This window comes from Thamnophis elegans, chromosome 14 (genome assembly GCF_009769535.1).
Source record: "Thamnophis elegans isolate rThaEle1 chromosome 14, rThaEle1.pri, whole genome shotgun sequence".
Lineage (NCBI taxonomy): Eukaryota > Metazoa > Chordata > Lepidosauria > Squamata > Colubridae > Thamnophis > Thamnophis elegans.
In genome coordinates this window covers 7,498,789-7,524,804 of record NC_045554.1, presented here as the reverse complement: position 1 = coordinate 7,524,804, position 26,016 = coordinate 7,498,789, and the positions used below count along the sequence as shown (strand labels likewise).

General features: G+C 42.3%; 1 protein-coding gene across 2 annotated transcripts in view; it reads left to right on the top strand.

Annotated features, from left to right (window-relative positions):
• The window catches only part of VPS35L (VPS35 endosomal protein sorting factor like), a 68,080-nt gene that overhangs the window by 19,728 nt on the left and 22,336 nt on the right, over window positions 1-26,016 (top strand). For both annotated transcript variants that reach the window (XM_032230612.1, XM_032230611.1), the window contains exons 13-26: window positions 465-542; window positions 1,291-1,413; window positions 2,803-2,849; window positions 4,539-4,650; window positions 5,824-5,940; window positions 6,764-6,817; window positions 8,103-8,183; window positions 9,402-9,464; window positions 10,870-10,955; window positions 16,409-16,489; window positions 19,456-19,519; window positions 20,685-20,783; window positions 22,378-22,455; window positions 22,842-22,956. In XM_032230612.1, the coding sequence (XP_032086503.1) occupies window positions 465-542; window positions 1,291-1,413; window positions 2,803-2,849; window positions 4,539-4,650; window positions 5,824-5,940; window positions 6,764-6,817; window positions 8,103-8,183; window positions 9,402-9,464; window positions 10,870-10,955; window positions 16,409-16,489; window positions 19,456-19,519; window positions 20,685-20,783; window positions 22,378-22,455; window positions 22,842-22,956 (1,198 nt within the window). The remainder of the gene's footprint in view (window positions 1-464; window positions 543-1,290; window positions 1,414-2,802; window positions 2,850-4,538; window positions 4,651-5,823; window positions 5,941-6,763; window positions 6,818-8,102; window positions 8,184-9,401; window positions 9,465-10,869; window positions 10,956-16,408; window positions 16,490-19,455; window positions 19,520-20,684; window positions 20,784-22,377; window positions 22,456-22,841; window positions 22,957-26,016) is intronic.

Here is a 26,016-nt window from a genome sequence, read left to right as displayed (position 1 = left end):
AATTTTTTCTTCTTTTAGCAAAAACCAAAAAGGTCATAAAACCAGGATGTCCAACCTTGGCAACTTTCAGATCTGTGGATTTCAACTCCTAGAATTACCCAGCCAGGTATGCTGAGGGAGTTGAAGTCCACAAGTCTTAAAGTTGTCAAGGTTGAACACTCCTCCCATAGAGGTTTCTAGTCTTTTTTTTAAAAAAAAAACGCTCATTCGGACAGTTTTAGGATTCATTCCTCCATTATTTGAATACTCTTCCATCTTGGTGCATATAGTCATCTTCCTGCCTTTATCATATGCAAAATAAACCCGCTTTGATGCGCTGACCCCTTTTTATTAAGCCTTCAAAGAAGTACAAAAATGCGCAGAACTGTATTAAGGAAAAAAAAAACCAGATTCATTTTCATTTCATTTCATTTCATTTCATTTATTAAAATTTATAGATCTCATTCATTTGGTTCCTCAAACAGGTTGGGATGGAAGTAGCTCCCCATCTGAAGGACAGCCTCAACAAGAACTTTTTTGACTTCCTTCTAACCTTTAAGCAAGTAAGTAAACGGCCTTATCGCAGCAGAATCCGCACCTGGATCCTTTCCTCAATAAGCTTCTTTCCCGCCTCTTAGTTCAGACAGAAAGGGGTTGTAGCTATTGACAGGTTAGAGAATCTTGGAAGTAGAAAAACCAAGGCGAAGATGCTGGCTTGTCGATCAGAAAGGTCGGCGGTTCAAATCCCTAGCGCCGCGTAACGGAGTGAGCCCCCGTTCCTTGTCCCAGCTTCTGCCAACCTGGCAGTTCGAAAGCATGTGAAAAACGCAAGTAGAAAAATAGGGACCACCTTTGGTGGGAAGGGAACAGCGTTCCATGCGCCTTCGCTGTTTAGTCATGGTGGCCACATGACCACGGAGACGTCTTTGGACAGCGCTGGCTCTTCGGCTTTGAAACGGAGATGAGCACTGCCCCTTAGAGTCGGGAACGACTAGCACATACGTGCGAGGGGAACCTTTACCTTTCTCTTTAATTACATTCCACCCTGGAGCTCTGCCTGGAAGCAGGACAGGTGAGAAACAGATGTCAGTTTTGCTCATCTCCACATTCATTTTCTTTAGCGTAGATGGACTGACCCCATTGGGAATTCTCCAATTTCTATGACTTTGAATGCTCTCACCTCCAATCAGTTTCCCCAGAGTTTTGCTTGAGGCCAGCATCCCATGCTTTGGCTTTAACGGTGAATCCTTCCTCTTTTTCCACCACTTTTTGGACTTTGTGGTGACCGTTCACCTTGGATGTCCTCCACAGGTTCAAGGGGATACAGTCCAGAACCAGCTGGTGGCCCAGTGTGTGGAGGTTCCATTGTATCTAACACTTTATTCCCCGGCAATTGATTGGATTCTACAATGCATCGCTTACCGAGCTGCGGAGGTAAAAATAAATAAATAAACTCGTTCTGAAAATGTTGAGTTGGAAGGGAAGCGAATAGAATAGAATAGAATAAGTGAGTTGGAAGGGAAAGGAAGAGACTAGAATAGAATAGAATAGAATAGAATAGAATAGAATAACTGAGTTGGAATGGAAGGGAAGGGAAGGGAATAGAATAGGCTAGAATAGAATAACAGTTGGGAGCGACCTTTTTTGTTGTTGTGGGGGAAATAGGAGATCTGTTGGATGTTCCTTATAAAAATAATAAAGGCGAGATTTAAGCATATGAATAAAATAATAATCATAAGCCCATAGTCACTCCTCCTCCCATGGGTTCAGCTTGCTGGCTGGGGTATTCTGGGAGTTGAAGTCCACGCATCTTAAAGAGGCCGAGAAACACTGGCTCAGCTGCTAATATTCAGCAGAAGAAGAGTTAATTTGGGGGTGGGGGTGGGGGACAAGGAACTGACTTAACATTTCTCTCAAGGCTGGGCTTACTTTACAGCTGAAGAGTTCCCTAACCCAGCCCAGATTGCGTTAGTTCAGTAGGATTTCTTTTAAATCTGAAGCATGGCCACCCCAGATATTCTGCAGACAGCCTTGCAAAGGCATTTGAGACCATTTGAATGCAAGAGCCTCCTTCCAAACTCCCTGAGCATAATGTACCCTTCCAATTGCCACAGCCCAGCTTGTCTCTTGGCACAAAGCAAAGGAACTTGTTATCCTACTTTGGAATCCTCCTGGGTGCCATTGTTCACACTCCTTTTTCACTTTTGTCATACGGATGACACTTCCTTTTATTTTTAAACTCTGGGCCGGCTTAACATGATCGCTCCTTTAAGACGATCTGGAGCAAGACCTCGGATTTCTAATGAGACACTTCAGCGTGCCAACTTTTGTGTGTTTAAAAAAACAAAAAAAACACTCCTGGGAAAGCAAGCCTGTGGAAACACAAAATCTTAACACGAGCTGAGATTTTACCTCAGTTTTTCCAGGTGTCTTAAAAACAACAACCACAGAAATAAGTTTTGTTCCTCCTATCATAAATGGAAAAAAAAAAGCCCATTGCAAGTAATTGATTTTTTTAATGACCCTTGGGTATTTGCTTCACAATCATGGGGATTTGTTTAAGCACCATTAATTCCAAAAATACCCATTGCAGACAATCGATCTGCTTAATGACCATGGGTTTGCTTAACGGCCATGGTGTGATTTTCTTAACGACTGCCGCAAAACATTGTGAAGTTGGGTTAGTCCGATTAACAGCTGGGAAAACGTAGCAACTGTAGTTCTGAACTCAATTGTGGTTGTAAGTTGAGGAGCACCTGCACCAGATGCTTACGGTTTGCCTGTATTTATTTTTTTATTATTTTTCTGTTTTTTCTTTTGTAGGCCTTGTTGACCGAGATGATGGAGAGATGCAGGAAGTTAGGCAACAAGTAAGCACTGTGCTATAAGTCGGTTTTTTAAACTCTGCTTTCCTTCTTGGCATACAGTAAAAAACTTATTATTGTCAACTCTGTCTGACAGCTGATGAGGCTATAGTACAGATGTTTTGAATTGGAGCCTTCTTTTTAAGCCCAATTAAGCAAACACTGATCAGAGATTTATGTCCTTTATCTTCAGCTTAGGCGGGATACGCGTTTGCTTCGGTATATATTTACAAGTAGCACTCGACTTACAACAGTTTCTTTTTTTTAAAAAAGTTTTTTTTTTAATTTTTCCATTTTCATAACATATAATCACATGTATACTATTACATAGCCAACATCTATTATGTTTTATTAAATGTTTACATCAATTCATCTTACCATCAACTCCCAAAAATAATTATTGGCTCTTCTGCTCTCCATACACCATATTTGTATCTTATCCATCACTTTCTTCTCCCTCTCTCCTCCCCTTTCCTACCTCCTTTCTTCCCTCTGTCATCCTTTTCTTCTCTACTTCCCCTTTCTTTCTCTTCTCCTCTCTCCCCTTTCCACTCTTCATTTCTCTCCTCCTCTCCCCTCCCCCCGCCCTCTCTCCTATCCCTCTCTTCTTCCCTTAACCTCTCTCCTCTATTCCATACTCTTCATCTCATGTATTTGGTGTATTTCAGCTTCTGAGCAAGCTCCATTTTATGTTGAATTTATAATTCCTTTTCAATATACGTATTTAATTTTAACCTGTATTCTCCTCCTTTTAAAAAAAAAAAGAACAGAAAAGTATACATATATAGTCATTGTGCTTTTAAACACACACACAAACACAAATACACACAGACCCCGCCTATTTTGGGCTGAGATGTAGACCTGGTTACAATTCCCAGCTACTCTCATCATTATTTTTTTATAAAATTATACATCCTTACACGCCCCCGACTTACAACAGTTTCTTTAATGACGGTTCAAAGTTACAACGGCACTGGAAAAAAGTGACTTATGACCGTTTTTCACAGCTGCAACCTTTCCAGCATTCCCACGTTCACGTGAACAAAATTCGGATGCTAGGCAACCGACTCATATTTATGACGGTTGCCGGGTCATGTGATTCCCCCTTTTGTGACTTTCTGACAAGCAAAGTCAGTGGGGAAGCCGGCTTCGCTTAACAACCAGGTCACTAACTTACCTACTGCAGTGATTCACTTAACAACTGAAGCAAGAAAAATGGGACAAAATTCGCTTAACAAATGTCTCGCTTAACAACAGAAAAATTGGGCTCGGTTGTAGTCGTAGGTCGAGGACTACCTGTATATAGAAACATGTTGCTTGGTGCGTGTATAATTCCACCCTCCATAACTGAAATGCAAAATGAAACCTTTCCTAGGCTGTTCCTTTGGCGCCTTCCCTTTCAGGTGGATTTATGCCTTGGTCCTGTTGTTTTGGCACTCAAGTGTGACACTTGGTTTTGTTGTCATTATTCAGCTCTGGAATTCTTGCAACGGGCCAGAAACAGGGATGGAATCAATCCAAAAATTAAGTGGGGGAAAAGCTTTTACCAAATAAGCCACTAATGGTCTCTGGATGTGAAAATTCAGTAATGGCATAAATGTTGTATGTTCTGGGCGCAGCATAATGTAAAAATCAAAATATAAAAATATCAATTGGGGGACTGTCTCGTAATGCTCTGAATAATATTTCTTCCAGCGCCCTGCTCTTGAATTCCGTAATGTCTGCCTTCAGAGCTGAATTTATTGCTGCAAGGGCGATGGATTTTATTGGCATGATCAAAGAGTGCGATGAATCAGGATTCCCCAAGGTAAATTCATCTGCATCCTCCCCACTCAAACCCTGTTATTGTTATCACCCACTTCAGTGTCTCCCCAAATAATACCCTTAATTGTGCATTGTAGTCTTTTACTCCAGTAGTGTTGTGGCCTGCCAGTGGCCAGCAGAGCTAGCAGCAGATTCTTACAGTGAGGAGGTTGGGGAAGAAGATGGGCCAGTCCTGGAGTCTGGGGAAGGCTCTGATGAGGGCTCTGTGTCAGAGGCAGAGAGGGGGCCAGAGCCGTAGGCCAGTTATCAGCTGCCTTCAGAGTCAGACATCAGTGAGGCAGACGAACAGCTGGAGCCTGTTCCAGTGTGCGCATGCACAGAGAGGGGGTGAGTTGCCAAACCATGTGCAAGCAGGATGTAACAAAGAGCAACAAAGATGATTAGGGGACTGGAGGCTAAAACATATGAAGAATGGTTGCAGGAACTGGGTATGTCTAGTTTAATGAAAAGAAGGATCAGGGAAGACATAATAGCAGCCTTCCAATATCTCAGGGACTGCCACAAAGAAGAGGGAGTCAAGCTATTCTCCAAAGCACCCGAAGGCAGGACAAGAAGCAATGGGTGGAAACTAATCAAGGAGAGAAGCAACTTAGAACTAAGGAGAAATTTCCTGACAGTGAGAACAATTAATCAGTGGAACAACTTGACCTCCAGAAGTTGTGAATGCCCCAACACTGGAAATCTTTAAGAAGATGTTGGATAGCCATTTGTCTGAAACGGTATAAGGTTTCCTGCCTAGGCAGGAGTTTGATTAGAAGATCTCCAAGGTCCCTTCCAACTCTGCTATTGTATTGTATTGTAAAAACTTGGTTTTTAAAGCATTTTGCCCACAAAGAGGGAAAACCTCTTCTGGGCTTTTGCTTATGCATCAAATGCCTGCCTCATTTTTTTAAAGAAAATTGCTGCTTTTTAAATTCAGAGCAAAAATAAAATTAAGCCATTGAAATGAATTAAAAAGACATAAAAATTAAATCAATGTTTCTTTCATTGAGGTAGCAATTTCCCCCCTCCCCCACTCCCAGGACTGTATTTCTAATCTCTTTCAAATCTTTTACAAATTAAAGTATCTGTCTTTGTATTATTAATGTTATTTAGTCAAGTGGGAACACTCATAGAGGCCGTAAAATGGACATGGAACTCATTTTTATTTTCATAGCATCTTCTCTTCTGCTCCCTGGGACAAAACTTAGCCTTAGCTGACCCGCCGGAAAGTGACCGTCTTCAAATCTTAAATGAAGCCTGGAAAGTTATTACCAAGTTAAAGAGTCCACAGGTGGGTTATTAGTAGAAGAAATTGGCAACTTAGCTGGAGTGGGCAGATGGTTGAAATAAATGGACTGTAAATGAGAAACATTCTATCTTAAGAGCATTGCCTAGCTCGGAGGTAGGGCTGAGGGGACGTTTGAAATTTTGCGTGGGTGAGAGCTGCGCACACAGAATGGCTGCTATTCCTCTGGTTCCCAGAATGACCACCAAGATGAGTGTATCCAGGTCCTAAATAATCATTTTCCAGAAAGAAAACCAACTTCTTCTTTCTACCACTGTGGTGGTGCGTACCTGGGGCTCAAAGTCGGGGGGGGGGGGGGAAACCAAGGTCCAGTTGCCATTAAAGTAGCTGTTGCAGTGGTGGATTGCAGGCAGTACGTCCCGGTACGGGCATACCGGAGCCTGCCTGGAGCACAGGGTACAGTTCCGGTACGGTGCTCCGGAGGGCCCACCCGCCCGCCCGAGCTCCTTACCTGTCCTTTAAAGCCTTCAGCGCTTACGCACACGGCACGTACAGCGCCTGCGCAACGCTCCACCAAGCAGCTGGAGCGTCGTGGAGGCTTGCGGAAGTGCGTTCATGTGGGCAGCGCCGGGCCCGTTCCAACCGTACCGTTTGGAACGGGATCCGGAACTCACCACTGAGTTATTGTGGCCCGCCAGCGGAGCCTGCGCTCTTAAATTTATTTGAAATCTAATCCATAAATGGACAATAAATGTATTTTGACTTTACTTACTTAGAGAATCAGTTCAAACCTGGAAAAAGCTGGCTGGGTGGGGGTGAAAACCTGCCAAAGGGCCCTGAAATGTGACGCCCCTACATTTATTTTTAGGATTATATCAATTGTGCAGAAATCTGGATGGAATATACTTGCAGGCATTTTACGGTAGGTGAAGATTTAAGCGTTTCGTATTTCAATATCTGTCCTTTCCTTTCTTGACCTTCCTCCCCTCTTTATTATAGTTCAGGGCATTTGCTTCCACCGCATTGGAAGTAGGTATGGCTGGTTTTTATTTATTTAGATGTTGCTCTCAAGGCCATGCTAATATCTGTTGTGGCCTGCCAGCGACCAGCAGAACTGGTAGCAGATTCAGACAATGAGGAGGTTGGAGAGGAACCTGGGCCAGTCCTGGAGTCTGGGGAAGGCTCTGATGAAGGCTCTGTGTCAGACGCAGAGAGGGGGCCAGAACACATCAGTGTTCATCAGTGAGGCAGAAGAACAGCTGGAGCCTGTTCCCAGTGTGCGCATGCGCAGAGTTGCCAGATGAAGGGAACAGCTAAAGAACAGGGGTTGACTTAGGAGTGAGGCCACAGGTGGACGATGAATGGCCCCTCCCAGAGGAAATAAAAGGGGAGCGAAAGGGGAGTGGAGTTTGCAGGAGACAATTAGTTCGCTTCATTGGTTTGTGAATCTCCGAGACTCCTTGCCAAGTTTTGCAGAGATCGGCCTGGCCGCTCTCCAAGCCAGATGAGGTCTGTGACTGTAAATCCTCCCTTGAAAGACTTTGCTGGATGTGAATGAGAAGAATTCACAGGAAATTAATCGAAGGGATTTTTGTCGGAACAAGGAGTTTGCTTCCTGCTCTTGGGAAGCATCGGTCAGAAAAATATATTTTGGGGAGCGTGAGAATGAATTATCTTAAAAACGACATCCTGCTTTTGTGTCGCTAGTGAACTTAACACCCTTTGACACAGCACCAGGAACAGTGATCTCAAGAATGGGACAAATAAATCTTCATATTCTAATAGTCGTTGGTTTTTATAGCCTTTCCAGTGTGGTGGCCTATGTTAATTTAGAAATATCTGCAACAGTATATCATCCCTATTATATCTGCCCAGCAATGTTTCCCGCCGCAAAACATGAATATTCTCAGTATAACAAACTTTAATGCTGGATTAAATCTTGGCTTTTGAAATCTGCCTTCTGAACCCAGAAGTCTGTAAATCTGTCGCACTTTACAGATGTGATAGATTTCAACTGCCATAAACTTCGCAAGCCAGCAATGGCTTAAAATATGATTGGCCTTTAAAAGAATCCCATGTTTGATGCTAGTCACGTAGCAAAAAGCCGCTCAGTTATTCAACTTCATAATATAGAGTACGTGTCTTGGCTTTATATGGTTTTGAATTGATGGCCGCCGTGATGCCGTTTTCTTTTATTGCGCCTGCAGAAGCGTGAAGTCAATACCATTTTAGCTGATGTCATTAAACATATGACTCCAGATCGGGCTTTTGAAGAGGCCTATCCTCAGGTAAGAGAGAAATTCAACATAATTTCTAAAAGGGGACAAAGATCATTGAGCCAAGGTGGCGCAGTGGTTAAATGCAGCACTGCAGGCTACTTCAGCTGACTGCAGTTCTGCAGTTCGGCTGTTCAAATCTCACCAGCTCAGGGTTGACTCAGCCTTCCATCCTTCCGAGGTGGGTAAAATGAGGACCCGGATTGTTGTTGGGGGCAATATGCTGACTCTGTAAACTGCTTAGAGAGGGCTGAAAGCCCTATGAAGCGGTATATAAGTCTAACTGCTATTGCTATTGCTATTGATCAGGCTAAATAAAATGATAGATTTGAGATATCTGGATCCCTTCAACACTGATGTATATTATATTATTTATTTATTGAATTTATATTGCTGCCTATTCTCCCAAGGCGGCTTATAAGAATATAAAACCACATTTAAAACAATTGTTGTGGTGGTTGTTAGTTGAGAAGTCATGTCCGACCCTAAGTTTTATTTAAAACGATAAAAACTAACAAAAAGAATCAAATAAATTAATATGGTACAATTGAACAAGATCACCTCTCTCACACACACACACACACCCTGGCGACAGCAAATCACACAAGCCACTGAATGGGCTCCATCCTGCTGTGGGTTCCCCGGGCCCACTGGCAGAACCAGATCTTCAGTGCCTCCCGGAAGAGTGTTAGAGTGGGGGCCACTATAATCTTTGGGGGGGGGAATGATGTTCCAGAGAGAGGGGGCCACCATGGAGAAGCCCCTTCTTCTGGGTCTCACCAGGTGTATCTCCCTCTGGGATGGGACCTGCGGATTATCAACCTGAACCTGTTTGAAAAAATAGAGAATGATTTAAAGCCAATGAAACCAGTGTGGGTGTGTGGGTATATTTTGATCTCTGTGTATGTGTGTTTTGATGTGTGTGTGTGTGTTTTGGTCTCTATATGTGTGTGTTTTGGTTTGTGGGTAGGTTTGAGTATGTGTGTGTTTGGGTCGCTTTGTGTGTTTTGGGCTGTGTGTGTGTGGATGCATGGAAAAAAATCGAACTGATGTTATTGTAAAACTTACTTGAGATCAAAAGAAATGGCTTTTTTTCAAAGCAGTATTTATGCTTGAAGGACAGGACAGGGGCAATGGAGTAAAACGAAAGGAAATTAACGTTAGCCTTGATGAAAAACGGAAGCGCGTTCTTACTGGATGTTTTTCTTTTCTTTCTCTTTCTGATCTCAGCTTCAGTCAATAATTCAGAAGGTGATCACCTATCTCCATGACTTCTCCGTTCTCTTTTCACTGGTGAGCTTCGACGGGGCGACAAGGATCCTACGTTCCTAACTGTCTAAAAGAAATGCGCAGTTTCTCTCGGAGACTCTTTGAGATTAGCTGGAAGTCAGATGAGTAAATCTGAAAATGAAAACAAATCCCATTCATGCAACTCTTAAATCTTGCCAGGCTCTGCCTATTCTGGGCATTCCTCTCGGAATATTAAGTGTAGCTCCAACAGCTAACCGGCTCTCTTCCCAGAGTTGAGGAATTGTAACTAGCTGGTGTTCCTTGTCCTCCGAATCTGGAAAACCACCGATCTTCCAAATACAGGGAGTGCCACACATGTTTCCTAGTTAGTCCTCAACTTATGACCCACAATTGAGCCCCCAAATTCCATTGCTAAGCAAGACTGTGGTTAAAGTGAGTTTTGCCCCATCTTACGACCTTTCTCGCCACAGTGGCTGAGTGAATCAGTGCCATTGTTCAGTTAGCAACGCGGTTGTTAAGTTATAGGACATGGGATCTATTTAATTAGCGATTAGATTAAAAAAAATATGGAATTGAAAATCTATTAGAGAATGTTAACACCAAAATAATAGAATGATTTAAAATAGGATATTAAAAAAAAACAACTTATTATTGGACATGTTGAAGATGATGTAACGAAGTATTATAATACAAACGAACCCATATTTAGAATACCTTGTTTGAAATGATGAAATAATAGTGACAGTGAAAGAAATGAAGTACTATAATAATAATGTTTACAAATGTACTTGATTGACAATATGTGACTTTATATAAAATTTAAGGGATGACTGTGGGAAGGATGCACAAAAACCTTGTAACCAATCGACGGTTGGTACGGAATGGAAGATGTTTTTTATGTTACGTGTTTTGTTTATGTTTGTTTAAAAAATAAAAACTTGTATTAAAAAAACACAGTTGTTATGTGACTCTGCCTTCCCCATTGACTTTAGTTGTCAGAAGGCAGTCAAAGGTGATCACATGACATCAGTTGCCAAGCTGAACTTTTTTAATATATACATTTATTTTATTTTACTTTTTATATAAAGAATCCATCTTCCATTAAACGGTGTCATCTGGGTACAAATGTTTTGTGCTGTAACAATTAAAATTTACAGTCATATTCATTATTTAATCTATTCTTAGTTTAATACTCATACCTTAAGTATTCAACACTATAACAATCCTCTTCTAAATTTATTTAACTCTGTTTACTCTATTAATATATTTTCTATATTTTACTCATCTACTTTTATTTCTAATTCTTACGTTTATTCTCTAACCATCGAGAAAATGGTTCTCATATAGGATAATAATCGGTTTGTTCTGAATTTGGAAGTGCAACTTCATTCTGATGCATCAAATTGAGCCAAGAGCTCTAATCCTGGTGTTTTCCTTGATTTCCTAGGAGAAATTCTTGCCATTCCTGGATATGTTTCAGAAAGAAACCGTGAGAGTCGACGTCTGTAAATGCATCATGCAAGCTTTTATTAAGTAAGTCTAATGCCTCCTGATTAAGTGCACTTCAGAGAATCGAGACGGATCTATTTAAGTGCTGTTAAGTGTGACGGATAGAATTCATCTGCAGTCCATTTGGCATTGAGAGGTTTTGAAAGGCATTTCGCGCTGCTCTAAATAAGGAATGTAAAACATATTCTCATTCCTATCGATCTGCTGTTGAGGCCCGTCAACGATTATGCAACTTGACTGCATTAAAGCAGTTTGCGCGCTTGTAAAAAAAGGGCGCTGCTGTCAGACACAATCCAGAAATGGAACAAGGAGGACGAGGGAGGGACATTTGCAGAAGGATAGGTCAGAAAGCAGAGCTGGATGCCGGCTGGCTTATTTATATACTCGGAAGATTGATGATAGGCAGAGTAGTAATAAGGCCATCATCATAAGGTGCAACAATTATACAATAGCAGGGTTGGAAGGGACCTTGGAGGTCTTCTAGCCCAACCCCCTGCCTAGGCAGGAAACCCTATACCATTTCAGGCAAATGGCTATCCAAAATCTTCTTAAAGACTTCCAATTTTGGAGCATTCACAACTTCTGGAGGCAAGTTGTTCCACTGATTAATTGTTCAAACTGTCAGGAAATTTCTCCTCAGTTCTAAGTTGCTTCTCTCCTTGATTAGTTTCCACCCATTGCTTCTTGTTCTACCCTCAGGTGCCTTGGAGAATAGCTTGACTCCCTCTTTTTTGTGGCAACCCCTGAGATATTGGAAGACTGCTATCCTGTCTCCCCTAGTCCTTCTTTTCTTTAAACTAGACATACCCAGTTCCTGCAACCGTTCTTCATATGTTTTAGTCTCCAGTCCCCTAATCATCTTTGTTGCTCTTCTCTGCACTCTTTCTAGATTCTCCACATCTTTTCTACATCGTGGCAACCAAAACTGAATGCAGTATTCCAAGTGTGGCCTTACCAAGGCATTATAAAGTGGTATTAACCCTTCACGTGATCTTGACTCTATCCTTCTGTTTATGCAGCCTAGAACTGTGTTGGCTTTTTTTGGCAGCTGCTGCACACAGCTGGCTCCTATTTAAATGGTTGTCCACTAGGACTCCAAGATCCCTCTCACAGTTGCTACTATTGAGCAAGGTACCACCTACACTGTACCTATGCATTTAGTTTTTCTTGCCTAAATGTAGAACCTTACTCTTTTCACCATTAAATTTCATCTTATTAGATAGTGCCCAATGTTCAAATTTGTCAAGATCCTTCTGTATCTTAAGCCTATCTTCTGGATAGACAGATGGATAGTCAGATAGACAGTAAAATAGAAAACAAGCCAGCTGTGGACGGTTAGGGTGGAATTGTGCATTCCAGAATGCAAGAAGCATTTGTGTAGGGGGCTACATTGTTGGATGATACCAGTGTTCCTATTAAAAAGGCTTGGGTCAATTTCTTTATTTACTTGTTAAATTTTTTATTCTGCCTTTATTATTTTATAAGTAACTCGGCAGTGACCCTACATGTAAATATATGCAGGGGTGGGATTGAAAAATGTTAGCAACAGGTTCTCTGCCCGATTGCTGGGTGGGTGTGGCTATGATGGGTGTGACCTTCTTGTCCTCCTGCATTATTGGGGGGGGGTGCGTTTTCACCCTCCCCAGTCTCTGTAGGCTTTCTCTGAGCGTCCCGGGAGGGCGAAAGCGGCTTCTCCCCGGCTCCGAAGGCGGAAAAGGGACTGTTTCCAGACTTCTGGGAGGCCCATTTTTCGCCCTGTGAGAGCCTTTGTGCGGGCCCTGCACTTACCTGGCATAATAAAAGGGCCACATGGAGACTCCTGGGAGGAGAGGGGTGGGCGGGGCCAGCCGGTCCTTGTAACAAGCAGTTCGCCTGAACCGATGTGAACTGGCTGAATCCCACCTCTGAATATACGCCTCCCTCCGTCCTCTTTTTTCCCTACAACAACCCTCTGTGGTGGATTTGGCTGAGAGAAAGGAAGAGATTGGCCAAAGCTGGCTTTGATGCCTAAGGCGGGACTAGAACTCACTGTCTCCTGGGGATTGATGCAAAGTCACCCACTGGCTTTCATGCCTAAGGCAGGACTAATACTCACTGTCACGTGATGGTTGGCTTAAAGTCACTCAGCCAGCTCTCATGCCTAAGGTGGGACTAGAACTCACAGCCTCAGAGTTTCTACGCCAGCTCTTAAACCACTGCATAGTTATCTGTTCAGCAGACCTGACGTCTGATTAAATAAAGGGATTCGTGGGCTTCTGTTTGCTGTCTCAAAGGAGAATTAAATTGCATATGATGAAAGCAATAGCCTGCTCTGGTAGTAAGTGCCCACAAAAAATGAGCCCTTGGAAAAAGGAAAACGAGAAAAGAACAGATGCAAGGACGTGGTTTGAAGAGGTAAAATGGAAAGAGGGGACAGGAAGGAAATCTTTGCCTGCAAATCCTCCTTTTTTTAATATATCCGTACAGCTACATAGACTACCATAGACGCAGTGGCTCAGTGGCTAAGCTGCTGAGCTTGTCGATCAGAAAGGTTGGCAGTTGAGTGGTTCGAATCCCTAGCGCTGCGTAACGGAGTGAGCTCCCGTGACTTGTCCCAGCTTCTGTCAACCTAGCAGTTTGAAAGCATGTAAAAAATGCAAGTAGAAAAATAGGGACCACCTTTGGTGGGAAGGGAACAGCGTTCCATGCGCCTTTGGTGTTGAGTCATGCTGGTCACTTGACCACGGAGAGGTCTTCGGACAGCGCTGACTCTTCGGCTTTGAAACGGAGATGAGCACCACCCCCTAGAGTCGGGAACGACTAGCACCTATGTGCGAGGGGAACCTTTACCTTTAGAACTACATAGATATAATGGCTCTGTTTTAGCCAAATATTTGGAAGCAATGCTTTGATTCCACAGAATGTGGAGCTTCTGTTTATAGGCATGTCGTCCCCTCCCCATCCCTCCCCCGCGCAGCGGCTTGGAAAGGCAGAAACGGCTTTTTTGCCATATGTTGCTCTTCTTTGCTGATGACAACTGTGATTTTGAGAGAGAGAGAGAAAAAAAAAATCCTGGAGTGGCGTGCTAACTAGCTGCATTGTGAAAAGAGAACGCTCAGCATTGTTGAAATTGAAATGAGATTCATCAAAATACCTTCCTTTTCAATTCTGAATGGCCTTTTCAGATGTTTGTTTCCTTTCTGTGTGTGTGTTGTTGTTTTTTTTATGACAACTAAATCTTCATCAAGATGTTGATTAGCAAGTTTTTTTTCCCTTTTTTTCCTTTTTAAACTTTGTCATTCTGCTTCGGAAGAATCTTGTGATTTTATGCAATGATGCAGCGTTTCAGGGGTGATGGATATCTTAGGAGCTACCTTTTAATTTCAAATAAAAACACTGCTCCGTGCTGGTAGGCAGAGGCCCCTTCGTGATGACCTTGAGCTATCTCCCTTTTCCCAAGGAATGCTTGTGGCATCAGGAGCAAAATTAGATTATCTTCTTCAAAACATTTTTTTTTTAAATTGGGAGCATTTGGATAGGGCACTGAAGCATCCTTCTGGCAGAAACTCAAAAATGCACCCTTGGGTGGAATTGTGCCTCATAAAGTTGAATGAAGATACTGAGAACTTCCTGATATTCCAGTTTGTTTATTTATTTATTTTGCTTATTTAATTTGGCAAACATGTACAAGATAACAGGTCTAACTATGAACATGGACACGAACAAGGGGAACGAGTACAAATAAAGGGGGACAGTAGGACAGGGACGGAAGGCACGCTAGTGCACTTATGCACGCCCCCTTTACGGACCTCTTAGGAATGGGGTGAGGCCCACAGTAGGCAGTTTAAGGTTGAAGCTGTGGGGGGTTTGAGGATGTAACAACAGAGTCAGGTAGAGCATTCCAGGCGTTGACCCCTCTGTTGCTGAAGTCGTATTTTCTGCAGTCGAGCTTGAAGTGGATTATCTTGAATTTGTATTTATTGTTTCCCCGTGTATTATTGCGGCTGAAGCCGAAGTTGTTGTTGTTGTTCAGAAAGAAGGACAAAAAAAAAGAGGCTTCTTTTTTCTCAAACTCTCCCCCCACCCCGATCTCTTGGGCAGGATTTGCTTGGCAAAACACAAGGCTTCCTTTCTAACACTACTACTGGTTTCATCACATAAACAACAGCTACGACATCAAAAAGAGATAAACAAAGAGCCACAGAGGAAACGAAAAGGACCTGAACGTGTCTTCACCAGCAGTTGACACCCTGACACGAGCAGGATTAACACTAGACCAACGATCAAAATGCAAACAATATCCCCAAATCAAGAAACCACCAACTCAGACAAACAAGCTAATACCGTAGTGAACAACAGCCTAATCAAGGAACCACCAAGAACATTCCCACCAATGCTGACAGGGCAAATCAGTAGCATATATAAAATGAGAGGAAACCCTACTCCCTTCCTAGTCCTGATGATGTTACCTAGTTTGGTAAGGAAACGTCTGCGAGGAAACAACCAAGCTCAGAGAGTACCAAAGACCCCCACAATCCTTACTAGTAATTCAATCTCTTTTTCTTGGTCAGTCACTTTTGCATAGTGCCACAAAGCTCAGGTCACTGAGCTCCTCCCCACTCCCTTTCTTCACCCTTCCTTCCCTTCCCTTTTTCTATCTCCCTTCCCTTCCCTTCCCAAAAGGCCTGCACTGCCAGGGACAAGTTTGCTGCTACTCGTATGCTGTCAAATGCAATAAGGCCACACTTGGAATACTGCATTCAGTTTTGGTCGCCACGATGTAGAAAAGATGTGGAGACTCTAGAAAGAATGCAGAGAAGAGCAATCAAGAGGATTAGGGGACTGGAGGCCAAAACATAGGAAGAACGGTTGCAGGAACTGGGTATGTTTAGTTTAATGAAAAGAAGGACGAGGGGAGACATGATAGCAGTCTTCCAATATCTCAGGGGTTGCCACAAAGAAGAGGGAGTCAAGCTATTCTCCAAAGCACCTGAGGGCAGGACAAGAAGCAATGGGTGGAAACTAATCAAGGAGAGAAACAACCTAGAACTAAGGAGACATTTCTTGACAGTGAGAACAATTAATCAGTGGAACAGAAGTTGCCTCCAGAGGTTGTGACTGTCCCAACACTGGACGTCTTTAAGAAGATGTTGGATAGCCATTTGTCTGAAACGGTATAGGGTTTCCTGCCTAGGCAGGGGGTTGCACTGGAAGACCTCCAAGGTCTCTTCCAACCCTGCTATTGTATTCCTTCAAGAGTTGTCTTTAAACGCTCCCCCACCTCCCTCCCTATCGGACACCTGTAAAGATCCATCTCTAATCAGGACTCTTGAAAGATCTATTCTTTTATTTCTTGTATTTAGAAGTGTTTAATTTCCCACTTTCTCTGGCCGTTCTGAATTTATTTGAAAATGCATTACACAAGAAGCTACCATTTTCATTTATTCTTCAGCACAGAGGTTTCTCATTTTTTTTGAAATTGTGTGCTTTCCTCCTAGGCACCAACAGGAACCCACCAAGGATCCCGTCATTCTCAATGCCTTGCTGCATGTATGCAAAACAATGCACGATTCGGTAAAGTAAGTTATTTTCCTTTCCCTTCCATTTTTCCTCCCACAAGGGTGGACTTGATGATCTTGTTGTGACCCGCCGGCAGCCAGCAGAGCTGGCAGCAGAGTCGGACAGTGAGGAGGTTGAGGAGGAACGTGGGCCAGTCCTGGGGGCTGAGGAAAGCTCAGACGAGGGGTCTGCGTTGGAGGCAGAGAGGGAACTAGACAGCAGTGAGGCAGAGGAACAGCTGGAGCCTGTTCCCAGTGTGTGCATGCACAGAGTTGTCAGAAGACAAGAACAACTAAGAAAGAAGGGTCGACTCGGGAGTAAAGCCACACCTTAGAGGTGATTGCCCCCCCCCATGTGAAACAAAAGAGGAGCGAATGGGGAGGGGGCTTTTGCAGGAAACAATTCATTCCTTTGGTCGTTTCAAGAGTGGAAAGTTCTGTTTGTGACTATAAGAGACTCTATGCCAAGTTTTGCCTTGCCCTGCGTTTGGAAACTAGTTACCTGGCAGCTCTCCAAGCGAGATAAGGTTCATGTTGATAAACATTCCTCTGAAAGACTGTTTATTAAGCCTTGCGCACTGTGAATGAAAGGAATTCACAGTCATGTAAATAAAAGGGATTTTGCCCGGACCAAGACTTTACTACTTGCTTTCTAAGGAAGCCCAGCTCAGAACAGATCTCTTCAAAGTTCCAGGGTAACCTAAGGAAGGAGCAGAAGGGGCAGTCCTTTTCCAAGCTCTCAATTCTTTTCAAAACTGTCCTTAATAAGGCTGCCATTTGTCCAGGGGATGGGAAAAAAAAGAAAACAGAAACCTTTAGCAGGGGAATGTGTTGTTTTAAATCCCCGTTGAAGGAAAGTTCTGGCAAATGACTTTGCAGCTTAACTAACCGAGAGCGAGAGCGGGCGAGGGACATTTCAAGAGCTCTGAAAAAGGGTAAAAAGCAAGTGACACATTTTTGAGAGACGCGCTTTCAATTTAAGAAAAGCTTTGTTGGAAGAAAGAAAGAAACAAAGGAAAAAACCCAGCTTCCTAAGGCAGAATTGATGCAAGGCCCTTTAAGAAACTGGCTGATAGATAACTGAAAACAAATCTTTCTCTCCTGAAATGAATTCTTCCCTTGTTAGGATACTATTTTTATCGCTCTTTTCTGCAGAAAACCGATCTCCTGTTTAGTAGCAATTGGGTGCCAGGAACACAGAAGCTTCAGTCCTGCCTTCTGTCTCTGTTAGGGTCAGCCAGTTTTTCCACTTTGATAACGTCTGCTTTGTTGGGCAGGATTCAGCCCATGGTGCTTGATGTGAAGCCAACCGGACAGGTGGGAGCTTTATCCCAGAGTGGCCCTAATGGCTCGCAGGCATCCAGAAAATTTAGTCCTTTTCTGAATTCCAGGACTTGATCATTCTTGGCCATTAGGTCTTTTAGGCCTCGAATGGCTGTCACAGACTTATATTTATTTTCAGAGTTATCTTTATTTTATTGATTGATTGATTAGCCCTTGGGCCATATCAAAGTGCAAAGTTCCAGAAATAAATTATTATGATTTGTGACAAATGTCTCTTCTTTTATGTACACTGAGAGCATCTGCACCAAAGACAAATTCCTTGTGTATCCAATCACACTTGGCCAATAAAGAATTCTATTCTATTCCATTCTATTGCGTATTGTATTTGTATTTATATTTATATTTGTATTATTTGTATTTGTATTTATATTATTTTTATTATTATATTATTATATTATTTATATTATTTATATTATTTATATTATTTATGTTTATATTTATATTTATATTATTTATATTATTTATATTTATATTTATATTTATATTTATATTTATATTTATATTTATATTTATATTTATATTTATATTTATATTTATATTTATATTTATATTTATATTTATATTTATATTTATATTTATATTTATATTATATTTATATTTATATTTATATTTATATTTATATTTATATTTATATTTATATTATTTATATTATTTATTTATATTATTGGTATTGTATTTGTATTGTATTGTATTGTATTCTACTCTACTCTACTCTCTTCCTAAAACTTGATAAAAGCAAAATGGAGTTGGATACAATACAATTTAAAATGGAATTGGAATAAAATAGGATTTAAAATGACATTGGAATAAAATACAGTCCAAAATGAAATTGGAATAGAATACAATAATTTAAGATATTGATAAAATATGATACAATTATATTTCGGTGTCACCCCTGCCATCTATCCCAACCAGTCCCACATATGCAGATGGGCTGTCACAGAGATGAGGGGATTGACCTTTGTTTGCTAAACCTGTTGCATATTATCACATCTGAACTTTGCCCAGGATGTAGAGTCAATCTTCCTGGGAGTTTTTTTTCTTTGTGCCAATACTGGAAACAAAATGCAGGTTTCCCCACTCTCTTCCCTTCCTTAACTCCAGGAATTTGAATTTAAACAAAGGCAAAAATCTCTTATTGTTTGCATGAACGTCTCCCAATCTGCAGAAACAAATGTTCAGTATTTCCATGCCCGTAACTATAAACCCAATGTTGAGTCTATTAAGGTTTTTGTTGTAACTTACAACATGTGCAATAATAAGACAGTTTCCTTGAGCCATCTGTCGTTTGAAATAGTACTTTAGGATTATTCACAGTTCAAAAGCTTCTCCCCAGTTTTTGCTCAGATTCCAGCCTTTCCTCTTTACATTGTAATAAGCAAATGCTGGCTTTCTTGAGAACACACATTTGGTACTTCTGACACTGAACAAGTGCTAATACAGCCTGTCCTCAACTTACAACCTTTTGTTCAGTGACCATTTGACGTTACGACAGCCCTGGAACAAAGTGACTTACCATAGGTTTTCCACACTTCGGATCTGACAATCTGGGGGCTTGTCATGAACTATCGGTAGAACCATAAAGAATTACCACAAACATTGTGTTTTTGAACAACTGACGCTTTTGAAATGGTCTTTTTTAGAGCGCTGACTCTGGAAGATGAAAAGCGGACGCTGGCATCTTTGATCAATGGATTTGTAAGAATGGTGAGGAAATCTGTTACTGGGGGTGGGGAGGTGACTTTGAGTCTTAGCGATCTCCTAGATCAGTGTTTTTTTGGCGACATTTTGGAAGTGGTTTGCCACTGCCTCCTTCTGAGGGTTAAGAGAAAGTGACTGGCCCAAGGCCACCCTGCTGTCAGGACTAGAACTCACAGTCTTCCAGTTGCTAGCCTGGTGCCTTCACCCTAGCAATAGCACTTGGGCTTATATGCTGCTTCCCAGTGCTTTTACAGCCCTCTCTAAGCAGTTTACAGAGTCAGCCTATTGAGCCCAACAATCTGGGTCCTCATTTTACCCACCTCGGAAGGATGGAAGGCTCAATCCACCTTCAGTTTTGTGAGATTAAAACTGCCAAATTACAGGCAGCCGGCAGTCAGCAGAAGTAGCCTGCAGTACTGCACTCTTACCACTGCGCCACCATGATGCCAAACTGGATCTCCTGTTTTGTTGTACTGCCTTTCAAATCTTTATTTGGGCTCATTTTGTGGAGAAAGTTCTGGTGGTTATGATGGACCCTGTAGGTCTTTAAATTCACCTTTGTTGGGGTCTGGGGAAGGCTCTGTCGAGGGCTCTGTGTCAGAGGCAGAGAGGAGGCCAGGGCCATCTGACAGTTATCAGCTGCCTTCAGAGTCAGACATCAGTGAGGCAGATGAACAGCTGGAGCCTGTTACCAGTGTGCACATGCGCAGCATTGCCAGACAAAGGGAACAGCTAAAGAACAGGGGTCGACTTGGGAGTAAGGCCACAGGTGGACGGTGAATGGCCCCTCCCAGAGGAAACAAAAGAGGAACGACAGGGGAGGGGAGTTTGCAGGACACAACCTTTCCCATCTTTAGACTGGCAGAATTCAACCCTCGCAACTTCATCTTGCTGTGGAACAGGAACAATCGGGGGGGGGGAGGGGGAGGTCCATTTCGGCTTGCAGATATCAAAGGTGAATTCTCCCTTGGAGTGTGAAAAAGGGGGCGGGGAATCCTAATTTCTAAATGAAACTAGGAAGAAAAAGCATTTCCCTTTATTGGCAGGGAGGTAGATAGCAGCACTTCCTTGCACCTCTTTCCCTCGAGACCCCGCTGCCAATAAGAATGGAAAGAACGGGTAAGCGGACACAGTGGTCACACCTCCCCCTGTAAAATCTCTTTAATCCCAGGTATCGTTTGGCCGTGATTTTGAGCAGCAACTGAATTTTTACGTGGAAGCCAGATCCATGTTTTGCAACTTGGAACCTGTGTTGGTCCAGCTCATCCACGTAAGCATCATTTGATGGGCATATGAGCGGCGCCGCTCTCTTCTTGCTCCTTGTGGTTTTTGTGTATTATCACTGCTGACATTCCTCTCAGCCCTGCAAGGTCAGCTGCCTCAAGGTTTGAACAGGAGCGAAGGAAGATTTGGACACTGTGTTAGATCCGACGTTGCAAGGTGGTTGCTATGAATAGCAATAGACCTTAGACATAGTGTTAAGTAAGCGAGTACGTTCAGAGAAGCGTTGTGAGAGTTGTGTTGGAGAACACACAAACCAGCATACAGAGACACAGCAGTTTAAATAGGCTTTTACTTTCATGGAAATAGAGGTATCAGAGTCCATCAAACAGTCCAAGTCATACACGGATAAGACAGTCAGTCATCAACGTCTTTCAGTTAAGGGATAATCTAAATAACATAGTCCAGTGTCATATATTCAGTTCGGTACTCAAAGTTTGCTATCAGTTGCAAAACTTACAATAGCTCACGGCACTTTCTAACAGGCAGCTTCCAAAACACTCAGACCAGATCAGCCCAGCATCTAACAAACAGAGAGCTAGCAGTCATTCTGGCTCCCTCTTATGGCCGATTGAGGAAAACAACAACCAATCACATTTTACAGTATGCTTTAAAGAAACAGGTACAACATTGTTACATGATTTATATATTGCCAACCCAAACTGTTAGAATTATATTCCTAACACTTATATACCACTTCACAGTGCTTGACAGCCCTCTTTAAGCGGTTTAAAAAGTCAGCCCATTGCCCCCAACAATCCGGCTCCTCGTTTTACTGAACTCAGAAAGATGGAAGGCTGAGTCAACCTTGAGCCGGTCAGGATTGAACTGCTGGCAGTCAGCAGAATTAGCCTGCAATATTGCATTCTAACCACTGTGCAGGAAGGAAGGAAGGAAGGGTGTCATAGCATATTTTTGGAGTTTTTTTGTTCCTTCACTCCTGAATCTAATAAAGCTATTTCTAGCCCATGAAGTAAGGGACGCATGCGGTGGCTCAGATGCTGAGCTTGTCGATTAGAAAGGTCGGCAGTTCGACGGTTCAAATCCCTAGTGCTGCGTAATGGAGTGAGCTCCCGTTCCTTGTCCCAGCTTCTGCCAACCTAGCAGTTTGAAAGCACCTAAAAAATGCAAGTAGAAAAATAGGAACCACCTTTGGTGGGAAGGTAACAGTGTTCCGTGCACCTTTGGCATTGAGTCATGCCGGCCATATGACCACGGAGATGTCTTCGGACAGTGCTGGCTCTTTGGCTTTAAAACAGAGATGAGCAGCGCCCCCTAGGGTTGGGAACAATTAGCACATATGTTTAAGGGGAACCTCTACTTTATCCCATGAAGTGCTCTTGGTATTGATAAGGGATATTTGTAGCTCAACGAGGTGGAAATGGGAAATCCTTGGTGTTCTCTGAGCTTGATTGTTTTCTACAGACATTTCATTACCCAACTAGGTTACATCATCAGTGCTAGAAGGGAGTGGGGTTTGCTCTCTGTTTATATGGAAGTGTTTGGGCAATCAAGAAACTACCAAGTCCGTAAGAGGCTGGATGAAGACTTGTTCACATCGGTAATCTTATCTTCCAAAACAGAGCGTGAATCAGCTGGCGATGGAAACAAGAAAAGTAATGAAAGGGAATCATTCCAGAAAAACTGCGGCATTTGTCAGGGTAAGTGCAGACATGAAACAATTGGTGGTTGCGAACTAGCCCTAAATCTTGGCTTGATGATTCCTTGTTAGCGAAAAGATCTCAGTCTGATTTAATTCCCCTCCAGTGACTGAATCCACCATTTAAAAGACCTGCGGAAACTTCATCAACAGGTTTCTTATTTGGCTCGTACATTTATCACATTAAATATAAGACTATGTTGTTTATATTGCATTATAGGCAAAATAAAAGAATGGTTTTGCAGAGTAAGATAGGTGGCCCATAAACCTAATGAATAAAATATATTTTAAAAATATTGTTAATAGGGTTAACATTAAATATTGAAGTCTGAATCTCAGAAACCTGGTTGTGGCCGATTTACAGAAACTGTCCTTTTCTAATTTTAGGCTTGTGTTGCCTTCTGCTTCATAACGATCCCATCACTGACTGGCATTTTTATCCGTCTCAATTTATACCTGCATTCTGGACAAGTTGCTCTGGCGAATCAGTGCCTTTCACAAGGTAAAATCTGCAGAGCGATGAGCCGCACAAATTTCCTAAGGTGGTGTTGTTGTGGTTATTGTTGTTGATTTCAGAGCCTAGAGAGGCAAAACCAAAGGGACTTGCTCAGGTTTCTAAATCTTCCCCTGTAAAGAGCTTGAGAAGGGAGTTGACTGTCTTCCCATTATTCGGTTGCCTTTGGTAGAGAAATAATCCTTGGCAGAAGAGAGACATTTTACAGAGAGTATTGGGGGGGGGGGGGAAGCAATTCTACTATACAAGTAGTCCTCAACTTAACAATGATTCTTTTAGCGACCATTTGAAGTTACAATGGCACTGAAAAAAGTGACTTACAGCTGGTCCTCACACTTACGACCATTGTAGCATCTCTGTTAGTGCATGTTAGGTAAGCTCCCCGTTGGGAGAGCGAGTGCGTTCAGCGAAGCGTTGTGAGAGTTGTGTTGGAGAACACACAAACCAGCATACAGAGACACTGCAGTTTAAATAGGCTTTTACTTTCGTGGAAATAGAGGTATCAGAGTCCATCAAACAGTCCAAGTCATACACGGATAAGACAGTCAGTCATCAACGTCTTTCAGTTAAGGGATAATCCAAATAACATAGTCCAGTATCATATAATCAGTTCGGTACTCAAAGTTTACTAGCAGTTGCAAAACTTACAATAGCTCATGGCACTCAGATCAGAACAGCCGAGCATCTAACAAACAGAGAGAGAGCTAACAGTCGTACTGGCTCCCTCTTATGGCCGATTGAGGAAAACAGCAACCAATCACATTTTACAGTATGCTTTAAAGAAACAGGTACAGCATTGTTACATGGTTTATATATTGCCAACCCAACCGTTAGATTATATTCCTAACAACCTGATCAAAATTTGAATGCTTGGCAACTGGCATCTTTTTACAATGGTTGTGTTGTCCCAGGATCATGTGTTTGCGGCCTTCCCAACTGGTTTCCGACAAGCAAAGTCAGTAGGGGAAATCGGATTTGCTTAACAACTGCAAGACTCGCATAACAACTGTCTTCCTTAGGGGCAGAAATTCTGGTCCCAATTGTGATTGCAAGTCAAGGACTATTAAATCATACGCAGCAGGGAACATCTCCGAAATAAAATGAGCCAGTCACAAAGATATAAGGGTTGTGCCTTTTATATTTTTTTAGTATAGGATTTCCTGCCTAGGCGGGGTTGGACTAGAAGACCTCTAAGATCCCTTCCAACTCTGTTATTCTATTCTATTCTATTCTATTCTATTCTATTCTGTGAATGCAGCTGAACAAATGATTAAATGTGACTGCATTTTACAGTTTGAACATTTGTATTATTTTAGCAGACTGTAAAAAACAAAAAAATGAAAATAGTGGGAAACTAAGAGAAGGAAAAAAATAGGACTGCGTTTTGGACAAGATGTTAAAAACAAAACCACAAGACACCATGTCCCTTGCAGACAGATAAAGAGGAGAGAGAAATCGGCATTTCCCTAATTAAAACACTTTCTTTTCTCAACCCCCTCTAAATTTTCTCATGCCGTTGTCCATTCAGAAGCAGTGCAAAAAGCATCTTTCTTTGTAGCAGCCTATCTTGTTTCTCTCCCCCACCGATTCTTTTGTGGGGGGGGGGGGGAAAGCTGCAAAACCGGGGGAGAGGGAATAATAAACCTGCAAATATTATAGGAAACAACCCAAAAGGTAATAATTATTCCTTTTATCTTGTCTGAAAGGGAGAGATTCAAAGAATGGACAAAGCAGGGTTTGTTTGTTTTCTGTAGAAACCGGTGGGTTGGAATCCTTGGAAGAAAAATAAAAGATTTCAGTTCAATTAAAAAAAAAAAAGATTAGTTCTCTCTATTAGATTCAGGGTTGTGTTGTGATGAGGGATGGACAGAGAGGGAGAAAGCTGCAAGGCCCCAGGATTATTGTGCACAATTTAGACGGTTCCTGGCCTCTGCAAAGGAGAATTGGATCCTGCCCTATTCAGGCCAGTGACAAATGTTGTCAGCATAGCACACTTTGCGAGAAAATTCCAGCTGTAAAGACAAACAAGCTGATGTGGGACACTGACTAAGCCCTTTCCTGCAAAGCTGTGGCTTCCTTTTGTTCAGGTGCCATTTGGCAGGCATCATGAGAACGGAGGGGTTTAAAGTAATGCTGACTGTACCATCCAGGCGCATTTTTAAAAACAATAGCTTCAGTCAGGGAGGGACATGTTGTATTTATGGGTAAACAAGCCGGCATGAAGTCACTTTTTCAGCACTCGCCAGCTGTGATGGCTTCATTGTTGTTGTTGTTGTCGTTCCCGCCCTGATAATCCGTGGGTGCGTTTGTTTCCTCCGCAGCTTCACTTGCTGTCTTCTTTGCAGGAGGTTGGGAGGACTAAAAATAATTCTTTTTTTTCCTTTTTACTTTTTTTTTGTTTACGCAAACATAACATCTTTGCAACACATTACACTTCTTTTACATACGCTATATTGTCAAAAGTATTCGCTCCCCTGCCTTTACTCGCATATGAACTTACTGTAAGTGACATCCCGTTCCTAATCCATAGGGTTCAATATGACATTGGTCCACCCTTGGCAGCTATAACAGTTTCAATTCTTCTGGGAAGGCTGTCCACAAGGTTCAGGAGTGTGTTGATGGGGATTTTTGACCATTCTTCCAGAAGCGCATTTGTGAGGTCACACACTGATGTTGGATGAGGTTACATGGCTTACCACTTCATGGCTAAGTTGCTGTCGTTCCCAAAGGTTCCACCACAAAACCGCGCTCAACTAAACCGCGTCCGACTAAACCGTGTAGCTGATGTCATCAACAGGGCGACAACAGCGCAGAGACAGAAGCACGCTGTAAACCCTAAACCTAAAATTAACCCCTAAACCTAAACCTAACCCCCCTAAACCTAATCCTAAACCTAACCCTAAACCTAACCCTAAACCTAACCCATAACCTAACCCTAAACCTAATCCTAACCCTTAACCTAACCCTAATCCTTAACCTAACCCTAAACCTAACCCTAACCCTTAACCTAACCCTAAAGCTAACCCTAAAGCTAACCCTAAACCTAAC